Below are 17,351 nucleotides of genomic sequence, written 5' to 3'. Positions count from 1 at the left end.
AGCATTTCTATGAACAGAAGCCATTCTCTTTCGATACTTACCTTTCCTTTTAGGTTCAAACCTCACATACATACAGTAAGAATAGTCGACATAAAATAATCGCCTTCGCCTTGCGGTTGGGCCTCCGATACTCTCCATGAATCTGCTCAAACGCAGTTGTTACCTTGGTAGCTTATTCTGATAAGTACCGAATATGCTATAACCACTATTACTTTTGTAATATTTCAGCTAGCTTTGTTTTCAAATCTCCAAAACAGATCTCTAGATATTGGTGCTTTAAAGATTTAAGAGGGTACACTAGTCAGCTGAGGTTTCTCTTTTAACATGGTATAAAGGTTAAACTGTGTTCATGTCATCCATAAATTTTTATTTCAGAAATAGTGTCCCAATTCTAATGAATTGTTGAATATAAACGCTAAGAAATTGTATATTAAATATAAATTATAATACATTAGTATTAACAGATAATCCTACTTTTAACTAATCATAAGCATTGAATCACTAGTATCTAAGTTTCTGAGGTGAAACATTTATAAATTTGATACGAGTTCTTATTTAACACAGTTTTAAACTTTATCCTCATGTTAAAAGCAGAGCCTAAGATGCATGGCCAACAGCTAACTAGTCTGTCATCTATAAAAAACATGTTTCTTGTCCTACATTTCATTATATTGGGTTTCATATCAGTGTTTAAATAATAAAAGTCTACCTACAAAGTTGCCATAAATTTATATATGTGCTGGGATAGTTAGAAAAATGTGTTAATATGTCACATGCTAAAATCCCTTATGAGTTATTAAATGCAAGACAATTTGATTTATTCTATTTTATTGTTGCCATTATGGTTACACCAATGTAAAAATATTCGCTAGTGCTCAGCCAAATCCCATGGAGTGAAATAACCATCATTGATCTCATTGTTGCATATATAGAATGAAGCTTCATGCAAATTTCAAGTCTATTGGTCAGTTATTTTTTGAGATATGTGTGGATAGACAGAAATAATTAAAAGTTTCTAGCCCCTCGAGTGATATGCTTCGCTAACGCTTTGCCAATAAGACTGAATTGTTCCAAATATTGCATGTATTAGGACCTAGGGCTGTTTGAATACTTGATTTTTTCAGTTCTACTGACCAATTAGAGGATATACTGAGAGTGTCATCAAAATTAGTACACAAAAAAATCAATATTGCCCAGTGAGTGTTCAGGATTTCATTAATAAATTAATTTCCTAACAATTTCAATTTTTATTTCTTCTCTTCAGCATCTCAGGTTTACAAGGTTAAGCAATTGAAAGGCACTCCTCACTTTTCTGTTTTACTTTCAGACAGTCTTCATTTTATGAAAAGCATACGGGATTTGGAAAAAAAATGAACGACACAAAACAAATACATAATTTAAACATAAATATTCTTTAATTAAGCACTATTGTTTACAACAACACAAGAGCTTAAAGAGTAAAAAAAGAGGTGTTTTTCCAGAAACAAGGTTCAGGGGAAGCCATCATCATCTTCTTCGGCCATTTCCTTAGCCAATTCCAGATCCTGCTGTTCTCGTTCCCGACGCTCCTCTGCTGATTCGAGATCCTTGCCGTAGGACTTAGGTGGGTACCTCATGGCCTTGACACTCTGGTTGTGCAGGTCCAGGCAGAATGAGATACGCTGATGGAAAGCGAGTTGGGGTTCTCTTGTACAATAGATGTCTGTGGCTTCCTTGCTCTGCATGTAACCGTGTTCTGGGTCCAGAGTGGCTTCAATCACACCATCACGGATAGCCTTAGCAACAATAAACTCTGCATCCTCCGGAGAGTCCAAGGCCAATTTGCGAGCAATGTTGGCTGGTGTGATACGGGAGTAGGAGAGACCGATGCTTCTTATGGCAGTTTTGATGACATTGTGACGCAGACGTAAAATCAAGGTGAAAGTGTTGTCAGCACGGAATTGAGGTCCAAAGTTCTCCAGAACTTCACCGAATCTCTGTAGGTTACCCATTCGTACTGCTTGGGTCAGCTGAAAGTAAGGAGCCAAGGATCTACGGAGTGCTGCCTGTCTGAATATCTGACGGTCAGGGATATCCCCCAGTAACAGCTCGACAGTGACTGCTAACTTCTGTGCGGTCTGACGGAAACCTACTGCTGTTGACTGAGGAGCCTTGCGCATCGCTTGCACAAGATGTTTGTGAGCAGCGGAATACTCTAAGCGAGCGGCCTTGATGCATCCCAAGTAATACAGAAAACGTGCCCACTCGTTGTTACTTGCAGTCTCTGGAAAAACAGATTTTGATACCAGCTTATCTGCTTGATCGTAAAGATTATAGTGCAGATAGTTGCGAAGTAAACAGTTTATTAAAACTGCTTGTCCTTCAAAATCATTTCTCAGCGTGGCCGTTCGCAAGCGAGAATGCAAGAAGCCTCTGATCTTATCCAGCTGGCTGGTCAGTTCGTAAGCTCTTGAATGATAGAAATAACATTTAGCTGCGACCAGATCTAGTGTCCGACGATTCTGCGCAGTTACCTTGGACATCAATAAGTCAGAACATTGCACTGCTTCTTTAAATTTCTCACCATCGATGAGTTTTACCAAAACCAAGAGATGAAGATAAGCGTCGACCTCTGGCAATAGCGGAGAACTAGAACTCTTTCCACTGCGCATCTTCACAACGTTAGCACTTTCTTCCATGGGCTCTTCAACAAAATTAAGAAGAGCATCTTTTTCTGAATTTGAGTGTGTATAAAATCCAGAGATGAGCCCTCGCAACACAACAGGATTGAGCTTCCTGCGAGTGTTTGGAAGAGCACGGAGGACTCTAAGAATGAATCTTGGTTCTTTAGTCTGAACAGCTTTCTCGATCTGGCGGGTATGTTCTCGTATATCCTGAATGGCCAGATTGTCGATATCCTTCTTGTCCACCACTGCCTCTCCCTCTGTCGGACTGTCCACACTCTTCATCTCAACATCAGCTACCTGATCAGCTGAAGGCATGGTGAAGATTATTTCTAATCCAACTGAAACACATAACATTCTCCTGATTAATTTGAAATAATAACTTTTGAAATGTAATTTATAAGACTAAAAAAAGGTAATTTCTACTGACCTAGGAATTAAGTTAAAACATTATAAAAATTTATAGTGCTGTGGTATGGATGTACCTGACGGTATTACAAGAGCATGTAGACAGTATCAAGATGATTTACATTTTAATATTTTAGGTATGTAAATATCCTATCCATCTATATGGATCAATCAGTGTTTAAGTTAGCTATATTTTTTATTCTATGAACTACTAGTATTTTACAACACATAAAATTTACTGATTTTTGTGTGAAAAGAACATAAAAACAATGTCTTATACATTTGTACACTTAGGTTGGTATTTTTAGATATATTGCTAGTTTTTTTCCCAAATACAAAGGATTGTGACTAGCAACCAGTATAATTATAAAAGATTATAAGATACCAACTATTTTGTAATTTTTATAACAATTCCAACGGTACTTTTCTCAACAAAATCAGTCAACACATAAAAGAGCGTGGCCACTTTAAACATAGGATTGCACAAGCCGGGAGGAATAAACTGCTGGTGCCTCTCAACTGACAACAATGTTTCTTGCTTCCGGCTTGTACAAGTGTACCTTATAAAAAATACAACATATACACTTGCGGCTAAAGAACACATTTCTCAACCTATGTTTATAGAATATATATAGTTTTTTACTCTTAAGTACTATCAGTTTCAGAAGTTCATAACAACTTTTGTGAACACTTTGTAATAAACATTGACTCAAAAAAATTACTTGTTCGGCTTGTACTTGTCAGAATACCAAATACCTAACAAACAAATTTTATTCACACACACACATACACACGCTGTAATTTTTTAAAACTGTTTTCGTAATATAGAGAAATGTTTAAAATTGACTAATGGACCAGTGCTCAGCATTACTCGATATTGTATAATTTAATTAGTAGGGGGGGGGGGGAGTTAGTAATGATTTATCTCTCCAAAGGAGAAAATAGTATATGAAAAGTAACATACTTAGTCAAGAAATCATTCCAAACCACATTGGATGTGAGCCGACCTTGGCCAGCAAACATTTCTTAATGTGTATTAATCGACTATTGAAAGATAAAATAAATAACAATGTCCCATTTGGAAAACAATCATCTTAGGAGGAGATTTCCGGCAAATATTGACAGTTGTAGCTCATGCATCGAGAGCTACTAGTACAGAACTCAATTAAATTTTCAACTCTTTTCAAAGTTTTCAAACTCACCCACAATATGAGGGCTAACGCCGACAAACGTGAATTTGCTAACTTCCTGCTCAAAATTAATTTTTCTCCCTTGAAGCTTCCTACCTTTAAGCCATGCAATTGCCAGAGTGCTACCGAAGAATAAGCACTGCGATGGGATCAATAAAAGGGTTTTAGATCTCCTTTTAGGTTCATCCAGAACTTACATGAATGTAAATAGCCTTGGATGGGTGACTTACCATCCCATGAGTTGACTATGAAGGAAGATGGTTATAATGTTGTTGAGAAACCTTAATTCAATGAAAGGATTACTAAATGGCACAAGACTAATTGTCAAAAAATGTTTGATAACTATTTGGATTTGAAAATTATTACTGGTAGAAAGGTTGGAAAGCGGGTATACTATTAACCTATCTGACACTACTGTTCTATTTTCATTAAAGCGAAGACAATTCCCTATCAAAGTGACATTCTGTATGATAATTAACAAGGCGCGGGACAAACAATCGACAGAGTTGGAGTATACTTACCTGAACCAGTGTTCAGTCATACTCAGTTGTATGTGGCCCTACCGTGCAGGAAATAATTCAAAAATGTTAAGATAGAAATTAAACCTAGGACTTATTATTGATAAACACTTAGGATGTACTGAACAGGCTTCCTTGATATGTAACAGGGTCTTTGCCGGTGTTCACAGCCTCAAGCGGCTAGCTTCATATCTACCACAGGATGTTAAAATAATACTGATAAATACTCTTGTACTGCCTCCCTTCAACTACTGTGACATAGTCATTAACCCTAGAACTGTTAATCGGCATAATTATGTCGGTTAATGCCGCTTTTGTGGTGTTAACCGTCAAAATTTTGTCGATCAAACATTCCCTCGTATAATTACTTTTTATAATATACTCCGGTTAACGTATCGATATAATTCATGCACCATTGGATTCGGGAAGAAAAATGCTAAGGAACAGATGAGTTTTATTCCTCTTTGTATTATGGTTATGACGTAGCAAGCTTGTTATTTTGAACGTAAAAGAAAACGCGACGCCGTTTGTTGTGACCGCCATATTGCCGCTGCCGTTCTGTATCACTTTCGTGCCGAGCTGTGGATATTTGTAAGTTTTAATAGTTTTACGCGTGTTTTAGTGTCGTATTTAATGTGTAGTGTGTTGTTTGATGTCGTAGTAGTGTAAACATATATATTTTAGAATAAATCAATTTCTATTTACTGAAATATGTTTGAGAAATTACCGGCTTTGTGTAGGCTATGGCAAAATGACTTGGCTAAAATTCATTTCACATAGTTTGTTATTGTTTTCACTTACTAAACGTTATTTATAACACTCTTTTAGCTCTGAAGTAACTATTTATTTTTGGTAAATAGATAGTTTTCACAATAAAATATATATTTCCTGTAATTTCTTTGGTTATATATAATAACTGTTTGGGTTATTCTATATTTTTTTCAATATCTTTAGTTATATTTATAGTTTTCTAACTACATAATATTTCCTATTACTTATAAACCATAAATTTATAAATTTTGATATAGTACAAGCCTTAGAAACTATTTTATATTTTGCTGAATGAAAATTTTTCGCAAAATTTTTGAACAATGGCAAAATTTAACTTTTTTTACTTTTCAAAAAATAATTTATGGTAATTATTTCATTACTACTGTATATTCTATTTTATTCTAAGTAATAAAATATGCAAAATAACATGTATTCATAGATAAATGTATTAGCAAAACTTGTTTTACCAAAGTCTTACGTGTACACCCGATTTTCAGAATTTATACGCATCGCTGCTTTTTGTTCTATAGCTTTATGATGCTTTCATAAATGTGTATAATGTTTATGTTTTTCTGAAACTAGATAAAATTTGACACAGAATGGCTATCTCACTTATAAATATTTCTCACTATAACTTCATTTGCTAGGTATGGTCCCCCCCCAATTTTAAGAAATATTTTTCGTAAATTTTATATTTGATTAAAAAAAGTGTTTATTAGAAAATTTTTGATGGTTAATTTTACAATATAGTGCAATTCTACGTTTAATTCTGAACACAAAAATATATACTCTTATTTATATTGCTTTTATTTTATATTTTTAATAATTTTTTTTAAAAAAAACCTTGCACGAAGCTCCAAAACAGCCCGACACTACAGGATGAAATGACCGCCAGTTCTAGGGTTAATGAAATGACTGTGGAGCTTTGAAATAAACTCCAGCATGCTCAGATCGTTTGCATTAGGTTCTTTCTCAATCTGTAATGATCACGTAACACCCTACTTCAACCAATTATCTATCTTAAAATTAAAAGCTCTTCGAGACTATCACTCACTCACTCTGTTGCACGCTCTTTGAAATATAAATTGTCCCAATTATCTATCAAACAATTTTCAATTTATGTCTGAAATAAGTGAATGAAGTACAAGAAGGGGTACGTCCTTATTATCTATCCCAATTCATCAAACAACTACCTTTAGTAAGTCGTTTACAGTTTCTCCCTGTCGTTTGTGGAATGCTTTACCGATAAAACATCAGAGCCATTGATAAGCGCACTCGCTTCAGGGTGGAGGTCAGGATCTTGATGCTGGGGGCTCAGGGGCTATAGCGGTTGGCGGCTTTGGAGAGTGGTACTTGGGGCAATGGTATGCAAGCTGAATGAATGTGAGTGTGTCTTCTAATAGAAGTGTAAATATGTATAAAGTTACATTAAAATTTATGCTTGTTTTTTTAAGCTAAGGTCCATTTTATATATAATGTAAATTGGTAGAGAGGACTTCATAGTCCTAACTTCGCCTGTATCTAATAGACATTTTTTATTTCAATTCCAAATAAACAATGAGAGATTGCCCAAAATAAAAAGTTACCATCACCCATAATTGGAATCACTTAAAAATGTGGGAACCACACGTCATTAAATTAAGAGTAGCTGGTGGAGGTACCAGTAGTATTCTTTTAAAAGAAGGATCAGGTGTCATCAAATCAGCATCACCAGGGACTTGTCTTCTATTTGTGGTTAAAGGACCACATGTCATTAAATTAGTTCCTTCCAAGACCCATAATTCAAAGTACGAAATACTCACAAAACTTATAAACCAACTAAATATAAATAAATGAATAAAGTGCGAAGACCATCAACTAAATTAAACTTACATGAACAGGTTAAAATAATCTGAATGTAAACAAACCTACAGCTAAAAATAGCTTCATGACGTAAAATATCCATAAAAAAACAAACTTTAGGTCGAATATCCCTGTCTAAGTCTCCTCGAGCAGTATCAACCAATTATTGAGTGATCTGCAGCTCAAAATAAAGCACACATTTCACTGAGTGTTCTTAAATAAAAACAAAGTGTGTAGGTTCATTAACACCGGAGAAATTTCAAAAGAAATGGTAACGGTATGTACGTTTCAAATTTCCATAAAAAATGTATATTAGGAAAACATTTTTGAGTAAAACGTGAAAAATACCAAAGCTAAGTGACTTTTAATACTTGATGCTTTATCTGTAAACAAATAATTTTCATTTAAAACCAAAATGAAGGAAATCGGACGGATAGAATTACCGTTCTGACTGCCATTTGATTTTTATAAATAGTTTTAGTATATAAATAATAATATATTATAAAATATACTATAACACAGTGTTAATATTAATTATATTAACAGTTTAAAATTTACTATCTCAATGAGTTAACCCTCTATCTGTTAGACGACTAGTGACTAGTCGCTAAAAAATGTTTCTCCAATGTTGAACGACTAGTCACTAGTCGATTTTGCAGTCATCTATTTAACCAAACTTTTACTATCGAAAATATAACTTAAGTAGGACAAATATTACACCACATTAATTGTGATGTTTTACTGAATAATTTCACATATAGTTTATTGAATAATAATACGTAGTAAGTATGCACCAAAATTATTAAGTTGCAATACAAATGTTGGTTTGCCGTGTTTGGTAGCGCACTTTGAGAGCGCTATTAGACAATGAGTTTATACTATAACTTATAAAATATCTAAAAATTTTAGAGTGTGAAAACGTAATTTTTTATAAAAACACAACATTTTACTATTTACCAAAAACAATTTACAAATTTAGGAAAAAGTTTGAATTTTTTGATGTTTTCCAATAAAAACCTTTTTTAAGACATTTTGTAATTTTTAAAAGTAATAAAAAACTATTTCAATTTTTATAAGGCTTTACTTTTGAATATTTTTGTTTTAATTTTTGTTTTATTTTACTTACAATGAAAAACAAAAATTTATTAAATTTAAATAAAAGAATTGATCCAACTGCAAATAAATGTTCTTTGTTTTGTACTGAAAGATAAAATATATAATAGTGTGTGCTTTATTTATTTATTTATAATTTTATGGCCTACATTGGACCACTTTAGTCACTTTACATTTTCTAGTCTTTCTTCTTTTATCCACCCAATATTTCTTCATCCTTTCCGAGCGTAATTTCCTTTCCTCCTCCGGAACCACTCTTCCTATTCGTTTGTTTGTTTCTTTTCAGCTGTAGCTGTAGTGTAGAGTATTTGTCATTCAATATCTTCAATGTGTTTGTCTTGTGTTTTAAATCCTCTACTGTAATTTGTAACTCTCTCATATATCTTCTTTTAATTCTGTGATCCATTTAATGTCACTTTTACTATACCACAGTTTTTCTACTATTTTCCTGCTAATTCTATTTTCAGGTGTTCTTAACAAATGCCCCAGGAATGATATTCGTTTCTTTTTAATTATACTTGTAATGGGTTCTATATTTTTGTAGACTGTTTCATTGGAAGCTAGTCTCCAAACTCCGTCTACTTGATAGTTTTTGTTTAAGCAAGTTCTAATAGTGTGTGCTTTACTTCAATAATAAATATTCTACATAGGTTTGAATGAAGGTGTGCACAACTAGAAAAATGGTGCCTGCCATTATAGGAATTTCAACTGCCAGATGCAGTTAATAAATTATATTTTATGAACTTAAATACTTAGGGTATTCTGTGAAATGAAGCTTGGGTATAATTTGTAAGCTATATAAGAAAATTCCAGAGCTATACCATAGTTACTAGATGTCTCTTGGGATATTCCTGTACTAGCATATTTTAATGACTGTTTAAATAGCCATGCTAATAGTCAAGGTTGTATGTATTTTTGGCGATTCAATGTTTACTGAAATTAAATTAGTCTATTGCCATTTAATCAAATTTAAAACACACACACATCAATTGACAAGAAGATTCAAATTGAAATTACTGATGTTTAATAATAATCTCAAATCTAATTTTAATTTAGAATTTCAAAACTTTTTAAATTCATATTAGTAATTTTCACTAAAAAGGTAAAAAAAATTAAAATTTTGCATTTAACCCTCTGGCTGGCGCGCATTTAAACCTTTACTGGCACACTAATAGCAGGATATTCTGTATAAAATAAAAATAATTATTATTTGACTTTCCTAAACAATGGTGGATGTTTGATGATCAGAAGTCAAAACTTTGTTTTTCAAAAAAACACTTTTTTATATTATGCCATTCAAACAAAACACAAAATTAATTTGATTTAAAAATCCAAAATATAATAAGTGTCCACAAACTTATGCTCAAAAATAAAATATATAGTTATAAACACTTTTATTTACAAATAAAATTACAATTGAAAAAAGAAGACTATATACAAGATGTAACGTAATTATCATCACTTCCACTAGAGTAATCCTCTAGAGATACATCGGGAGGAAACACATTCACAGAAATGTCACTATCATATTTATTATTATTATATATACACGATTAAGTGTATATATAACAATAATAATTATTATACATACACGTAATAATATATAATTACGTGTCTATAATCAATAATTATGACAAACAGTTTTCCTGTTTCATCATTTTCGTTTTGGTTGATTTATTATTTATATGTAATTTCTTAATTATTAATGAGTTTTCCTATAGGCTATGTCTAAGTTACATATTAATATTTTAAATTAAAACACATAATTGTTATTTAGGACTACAGATATTTTATATCAACTGATAGTCTAGGATTCAAGATGCGAATATTAGGTATCGATGATTATATTCTTCAATATAAAAAACCGGGTCCGCTTATCGTACCCTACCCATAGAGTCCCTTAGCCGAAAAATCTGCAGAAAGCAGACCTAGTACGATTCTCACAATAAGGTCATTGTGAAAAATGTTGGGTAGGGTACGATAAGCGGACCCGGTTTTTTTATATCGAAATTGGCAAACGATATTACTTAATCATAACCATCGATATAATCAATCAATACTGATTAATTATTTTGAACTATTAACTTAAATAATCTATATCAACAGCTGTAAACACTCAAAATAATACACGTAGGATAATATTACAATTTTACATAAGTAATTCTGATTATTCAAAATGGCAGTTAATTTTAGAAAACTATACGACGTTGCTTTTTCGTGGCTTCAACATGTTGGACTCGTACCGAAAAACCCATTATATGAAATTTGTGGGAAAGAAACAACTGTAACTGTGAGAGGAGTAAATATGGTCGTCTTCAGTTTTCCTAATTTTGGTTATAATAATTTGTTTGATCACTGTAAATATTAAATTCATCTTTTAATTTAAAACATATTGGATTGTTATTGAGGCCTATAGGTACTTTTATATTGATTGATAGTCTAGTATTTCAGATGCGAATATTAGTAGGTAACGATGACTATATTCTTCGATATTAAAAACCGGGTCCGCTTATCGTACTCTACCCAAAATGTTCATTGCCAAATAGTTATCGAAAATATGATTTCCTATATAGCCTAGTTACAATATTTGCTGTAGCCTGTATTCTAGGATAGACCTACTACTTACAAGGTTTTCATTTCAGATAATTAGTTTGATTCTCAATATATAAATTTTACTAGTTTTTTTTCTCTCTAAAGCCTTGAGCCAAAATTTCAAGAATACTTCTAAGAGTTTTGGAACTATTGATGCAAATAAAATAGGTCTACAAACAAGGCTAACCACTAATTCCAACAAACTTACCTTAACAAAGGAAACACATTAACACGTTCTTAAGTATAAAGAAAAGAAACAGTTTTTAAATTAAATAGTTTTATAAAAAATTTATAGAACAATGCAAAATATTAAAGTTAAAAATACATTTTTAATTCATTTTCCAAGCTCAAATAAAATATACTCAAAACTCCAAATCTAAACGACGTCCTGCTGAGTGATAGATTACAGAGAATCGAATTGTCATGCCATAGAGTATAATCATGTAACAATGTCAAAGACTACAAAATCAACAATTTGCCGCCTACGTCTCAAAGCCTGGTCTGATAATAATAACATGACAATTTTGGTATTCCATAAATAATAACAGAGTTGTATACATTATTATAAGGCTTCCGGCAAAATGTAATTAAGCCCCGACATTAATTTACTGTGCTACCAAGCATGTTATAAGTGTTGAAGCTATGAAGATCCTCTACATTTCTTTTGTTAGAAATATCGTGGAGTGCAGCAGTAGTCTGGCTACATCGATCGGCTTGAGAAGATTCAGAGGCGTTTCCTAAGATTTGTTGGCTTTAGATTGGGATACAACTACTCTACTGTCTCCTTGGATCTGCTGACTAATTCTCTGTCTTGGATCACTGGCTTCAAGGAGACAACAGGCGGATCCGGTATGCCTTAAGAAACATAACTGGTGATATTGAATGTAGGTGATCTGGGTGAAGTTGATTTCAGACTGCCAACATCTAGCCTACTAGCTTAAACCTCTTCTTTCGTGTATGCGGTTTAACTTCATATTTATATAATAGTTGCATGCCAAGGCTCCATAGAACAGAAAATGAAATAACCAAATCACATTATTTCTTTCTCGATAGTTTAAAGATTCCTTTAGGGAGCTTGGATTGCTGACTTTACCCTGCCTCTATATTCTCGATGTCGCCCTGTACTGTAGACTCAAATGTGAGTTGCTGCAGGGTAGGGATGTCCATCAGTACGAGACTAGAGGCAGGGACAACTTTAGAACCGAACAACACAGAACAATTGCTTTTGAACACTTGCCGTCACAAGTTGGTGTCAGAATAATCAATAGGCTCCCTGAAGTTATCAAACAACTCGATGATCCAAAAAAATTCAAAGCTCGTCTAAAACACCTCCTGGTATCAAAGGCATTTTATTCTGTTGATGAGTTCATGATGGGCCGCTGGGATGAAAATTTTGAAAATTAAGAGCAACGAGAAAAATCCCTGGTTCTGATTATTGCCTTTCATTAAATAATAATTTTAGTTGACAAATCATCAAATAACTGATGTATTTTTTGTACCATTACTGACGCTTGCAATGCAATTGTTGTAAATTGTTTTTATGCAATAAAGGAATATTATTATTATAAAGTCCATCAAGCATGTATTTTTATAGCAAACAATTGTTGCTGTTGATTTATTTGTTAATTTTATATCATTGCTTTATTAATGATTATTATTATATTTATAGTTTTCTTTTGTTGTAGCTTTGATGTTTTTGAAGTGAAAACTTCTTTAGGCGCGTTTGAGCGTTTTGGTAGAGGGTAAAATCCTCGGTTCGCGTCACCGACATGCTAATGATACTAACCTGCATGAAAAAGTCAGTCTCGCTGTGTTTTTTAACCGTAGACTTGGCCGCGGACTACTAACCTGCATGAAAAAGTCAGTCTCGCTGTGTTAAAACTGTCCCGGCGGAGTATGAAAACAGACTGCGAAAATCAGTGACCTTTACGGCTTCCTCTCGCGATTTAAAAGTGAAGCCAATGTCGTACAATTCTGTAAGATGCGTCAAATTAAAGCTCTTAATATTGGCAATCTATTGGTTACATTTTTAAATATTGAAAAAATTTCGAAATAATTTTGATTATTGTTTACATTTTACATAGCGTTTACAATGACAAGAAAAAAGTAGTAAGCGAGGATTTTTTAAATTTTTTGGTCAGACAAAATTTGTCAGCGAGAAAGTTGTGTGAAAATAGATGAATATTTTTTTTGTAATTTATCATTTTTTTTATTGGAAGTTTAGTTTAGCCTGTAGTAGCGTATGAAGTGATGAGTGAACGTTTCTGCCGGAACTGTAGTTGGCGCATTGGCTCACTGATACCGTATTAACTCAATAAATTAGTTTATTGTGCAATAAAAATACCTTTACGAAAGAACCAAGTTAATTTAACTAATTAATTAGTTTTAAAAATATTGTGGGTTTAATTGTTATTGCAATTATATACTTTATCCGTAGCAATAACTGTATTATTTACAACGGTGTTCAACTCACTGTTGTTCACTCGGTGTTTACTCACTTGTATTCTATGTTTATTAATATTTAACCTCTTCATCATGAAATGAGTATTATTACGGTATAAGATTTATCTTACTAGCGTGGTAAAATAGATTTCTAGTTATTTGATAATATTTTTTCGTGGATTTTAAAATTGGAAAATTAAAAAAATGTTATAATAATTTTAGATTTTATGAAATATGTTCATTTATTGTTTTTATTAAGATATTGTTAAGATAATTGTATATTAATTATTTTTTTCAACCACTTTGTATTTATATTTTTGTTCATGATTTGTTTAACCCATCATATGTAACTAATAAATAAAACATAAAAATTTCATATAATTGTTGCATATACTTTTAATTACTCTCAACTAGTTCCGTTTTCACTTCTATCGGCAGTCCCACGACTGCTACTGTTTTTTTTTTATTGTGTAGTCTATTTATTGTACTTTTTTGACCTAGTGTTCTATCTTATATATATAAAAATCTTGAGTCACGATGTATGTTGCCAATAAACTCCAAAACGACTGAACCAATTTCAATCAAATTTCACATGTATCCGTAATTTAGTCTAACTTAGAAGATAGGATAGTTATTATCTGAATTATTCGCTTATGTCGTGAATATAAACGAATAAAATGAAGAAAAGTTTTCAAAGCGCCTGCACATTATAACCTGCAATTACGAGATAGATACGTATATTAAACAGTGAAACACTATTTGAAGGCGCTAAGTTATGATGTATAATTGTCTAAACTAAATTTTTGGTTGAACTTAAAGGTTGAGTGGTAGACCACTTTGTAATAAAATACATTATGCATGTACAATACATTTTTGACATATTTTCTTGATCGTGACATCAAGGTAAAATCTACATCGGGGTTGGAAATATAATTTACTTCAACCAGAAATGCTCATACGCGGGCAAAACTTACGAAAAGCGTGCGAAGCCGCGGGAAACAGCTAGTACTGATATAATGATGCATGATTATAATTGTTTGTTGCAATTGAACATTTTCCTTAAATTTGATGATTTCTTTATGTATTGCCATTTTGTACATTATTGTCTGTAAAATGGTGTTTACCGCGAATAAATAAATAAAAGCAGTATATAACCCTTCAACTCTTTAATGGAACCTTCATGACTGTAAAAACACAACTTAAACCAGCACAACAATAAAGCAGCCATTAAATAAATTTTGTTGGTTTGTTATTCATGTTTTATTGTTATTACCAAAATTGAATACAGAAATTATGATACTTTAATTATTTTACCTATATTATTTTTATCCAATACTAATGGATATTTAAATATTTTAATAATCCAGCTACAATGAAGGGTTAGTAAACAAATGAGTATAATTAATTATACTACAAGATATAGAATTGCAAAGCGGCATGGTATAAAACGAAATCCTGCATTCTTAAAGATAGAAAAAATGTTATTTTTTCCCCTTAGACCGACCCAGTCTGTTCAGTTCGACTTCGGCATCGCTGTGAAACAGACGTAACTACGGCACAGTTGTTTAAGTGGTTTGTCCGCAAGTAGATTCCTGTGTGTTCTGTGTTGTAATCCTATATCATCCAACCTTGGAGATTGGGTAACTATAACATGTAATTTAACCTATAATTTTCCTTTTCCTCATATTTGTTTATTTAATTTCCTTCATTCTATTTTACTGTTCTTTGTTGGTATAACCAATTTTAAATTTTAAGTAATATTCCTTTCGGCTGGTCCTGACATGTCGTCAGGTCTGGCGGCAACGTGATGGACGATGAAACCTCTAAGGCAATAGAGTCTATTTTAACTAATGAAAATTCCACAATAAAACGAAAACATGAAAACGATGACATTCTGACTTAGAACATAATCAAAAAAGTGAAATTGCTCCCCCTAAACCAAAAAAAACCTTTCACAATCAGATACTATAAACCTGAAAAATAAAGGCCCCTTTGAGATTATTGTTCAGGACAAAAATAAAACTAAACTCAATGCTTTTCATATAGGAAAGATTATAAAGCTACACCACACAGACATTGAGTATGTTAAACCATCCGGCCGCAATGTAACAATTTTTTGCAAAAATGCGCAAACAGCAAACAATATTGTCGATTCCCGTCATTTATCCACCAATACAATGTTTTTGTACCTTCAATTTAGAATACACTCCAATGGTGTAGTGAATATAGACCCTAGTATCAGTGAGGATGAAATAATTAAAGAAACTGAATCAGACTGTACCATTATTGAGGCCAGACGTATTAAGCGTAGAATCAATAGCGAACTTTGTGACACACATTATGTCAAGTTAACTTTTGATTCCGATACTCTCCCTAATTACATTCATTTTAAACTATGTCAGGGTTCAAGTAACCCCCTATATAATCCCTGTGAAACAGTGCTACCGCTGCTTTGCATACGGGCACGTGGCAAATTCCCCATGCAAAAAACGAGAGAATTTGCAGAGACTGTGGCGATAAATTTCATTCTTCACCATGCCAACTCCCTCTTAAATGTATTCACTGTCTAGGCCCCCACAGCAGCAACTCTAAATACTGCCCTGAATTCATCAGACAAAAACAGATCAAAGAAAGGATGAGCCTAAGAAAAAGAAGACTACTTTACATCTAGTCAATTCTACCCGGTCACTTATAAGAATATTAGGGGACCCAAAAGACCTCAAAACTTTTGCCGAGGCAACCAAGTCCCTTGACTCTTCTGACACTAATCATTATCCGAATCTTCCACAAATATCTCCAAGTAATAGCCTAATTTCCCATCTCTAATAGATACTCATCCCTTAGCACTGTACTAGATACGCCCACCACTTCCGGGTTACCTTCAAACACAGTTTATCGAAAACCTACCTCAAACACAAACCACACCTCAAACAAAACTTTCACTACTAACTATAAACCTAACTCAACCAAACCTATATATGCTAACCCTAAACCTAAACCTAACCTAACAGAAACAAAGACAGTTGACAGAGAACACTTACAGGCTCTTTTGAACACTAAAATTACAGAAATAAGAAATAAGGTTAAAACTTCTAATGTTTACAACAAAAAAAACAAATAGATGAGCTACTAGCAACATTTATAATTTCAAAACACTGACACTAAAAACTCTGCTAATACTACTCCAAAAAAAACTTATTCAAGTACTAATAAAAATAATAGCACTCTCCCCCCTGATGAAGTATGACAACAGAAAAGCTAAACATACTCCAATGGAATTGCAGGTCACTTAAACCCAAGTGGCCTGAGATCACTCAATTTTTGACTAAAAAAATCAATTTTCATATTGGAGCATTTCAAGAAACATGGTTAACCTGATAATGAAAAACTATCTGATAGCAATTACAACATAATTAGTGTAAATAGGCTCGATGGATATGGCGGTACTGCCTTCCTTATACATAAATCTATATCATTTGAAAAAATGTCCGAATAGAATGATAATAAAGTTCAACTTCCTGGAAATTAAAATAAAACTATATAATAAATGTATCCATATATACAACATCTATTGTGCTGATAGTAAAATTGACCCCACCTTTTGGAGTAACAAACTATTTATAAATGGCAATAAATTATTCATTAATATGCGGTGACATGAATGCCCACCACCCCTATTGGTTCTGCTTTAAGGCAAACCCCCGAGGTAAGGACATTTCCGGGAATACTCTCAATCCCGCTATATTATGATTAATAAAAATGCATTTACCACCATCCCCAATTTGTATAATAGACAATCTACTATTGATTTA

The 17,351-nt window shown here is 32.8% G+C and overlaps 1 protein-coding gene across 1 annotated transcript; it reads right to left on the bottom strand.

Annotated features, from left to right (window-relative positions):
• Positions 1-1,393: 1,393 nt before the first annotated feature.
• LOC124364483 (probable 26S proteasome non-ATPase regulatory subunit 3) lies at positions 1,394-11,515 on the bottom strand. Its single transcript, XM_046820012.1, has 2 exons — positions 11,306-11,515; positions 1,394-3,004 (listed from the first exon to the last, which is right to left on the bottom strand). The coding sequence occupies exon 2, from the start codon at positions 2,979-2,981 to the stop codon at positions 1,491-1,493; it is 1,491 nt and encodes a 496-aa protein (XP_046675968.1). The 5' UTR covers positions 2,982-3,004; positions 11,306-11,515; the 3' UTR covers positions 1,394-1,490.
• Between the last annotated feature and the right edge of the window lie 5,836 nt (positions 11,516-17,351).

Source organism: Homalodisca vitripennis, chromosome 6, assembly GCF_021130785.1.
Source record: "Homalodisca vitripennis isolate AUS2020 chromosome 6, UT_GWSS_2.1, whole genome shotgun sequence".
Lineage (NCBI taxonomy): Eukaryota > Metazoa > Arthropoda > Insecta > Hemiptera > Cicadellidae > Homalodisca > Homalodisca vitripennis.
The sequence above is the reverse complement of the archived record's forward strand: the minus strand, read 5'-3'. Positions and strand labels throughout refer to the sequence as shown.

Coding starts and splice junctions, on each gene's coding strand:
- LOC124364483 (XM_046820012.1), bottom strand. CDS start 2,981: ATGCCTTCAGCTGATCAGGTAGCTGATGTTGAGATGAAGAGTGTGGAC.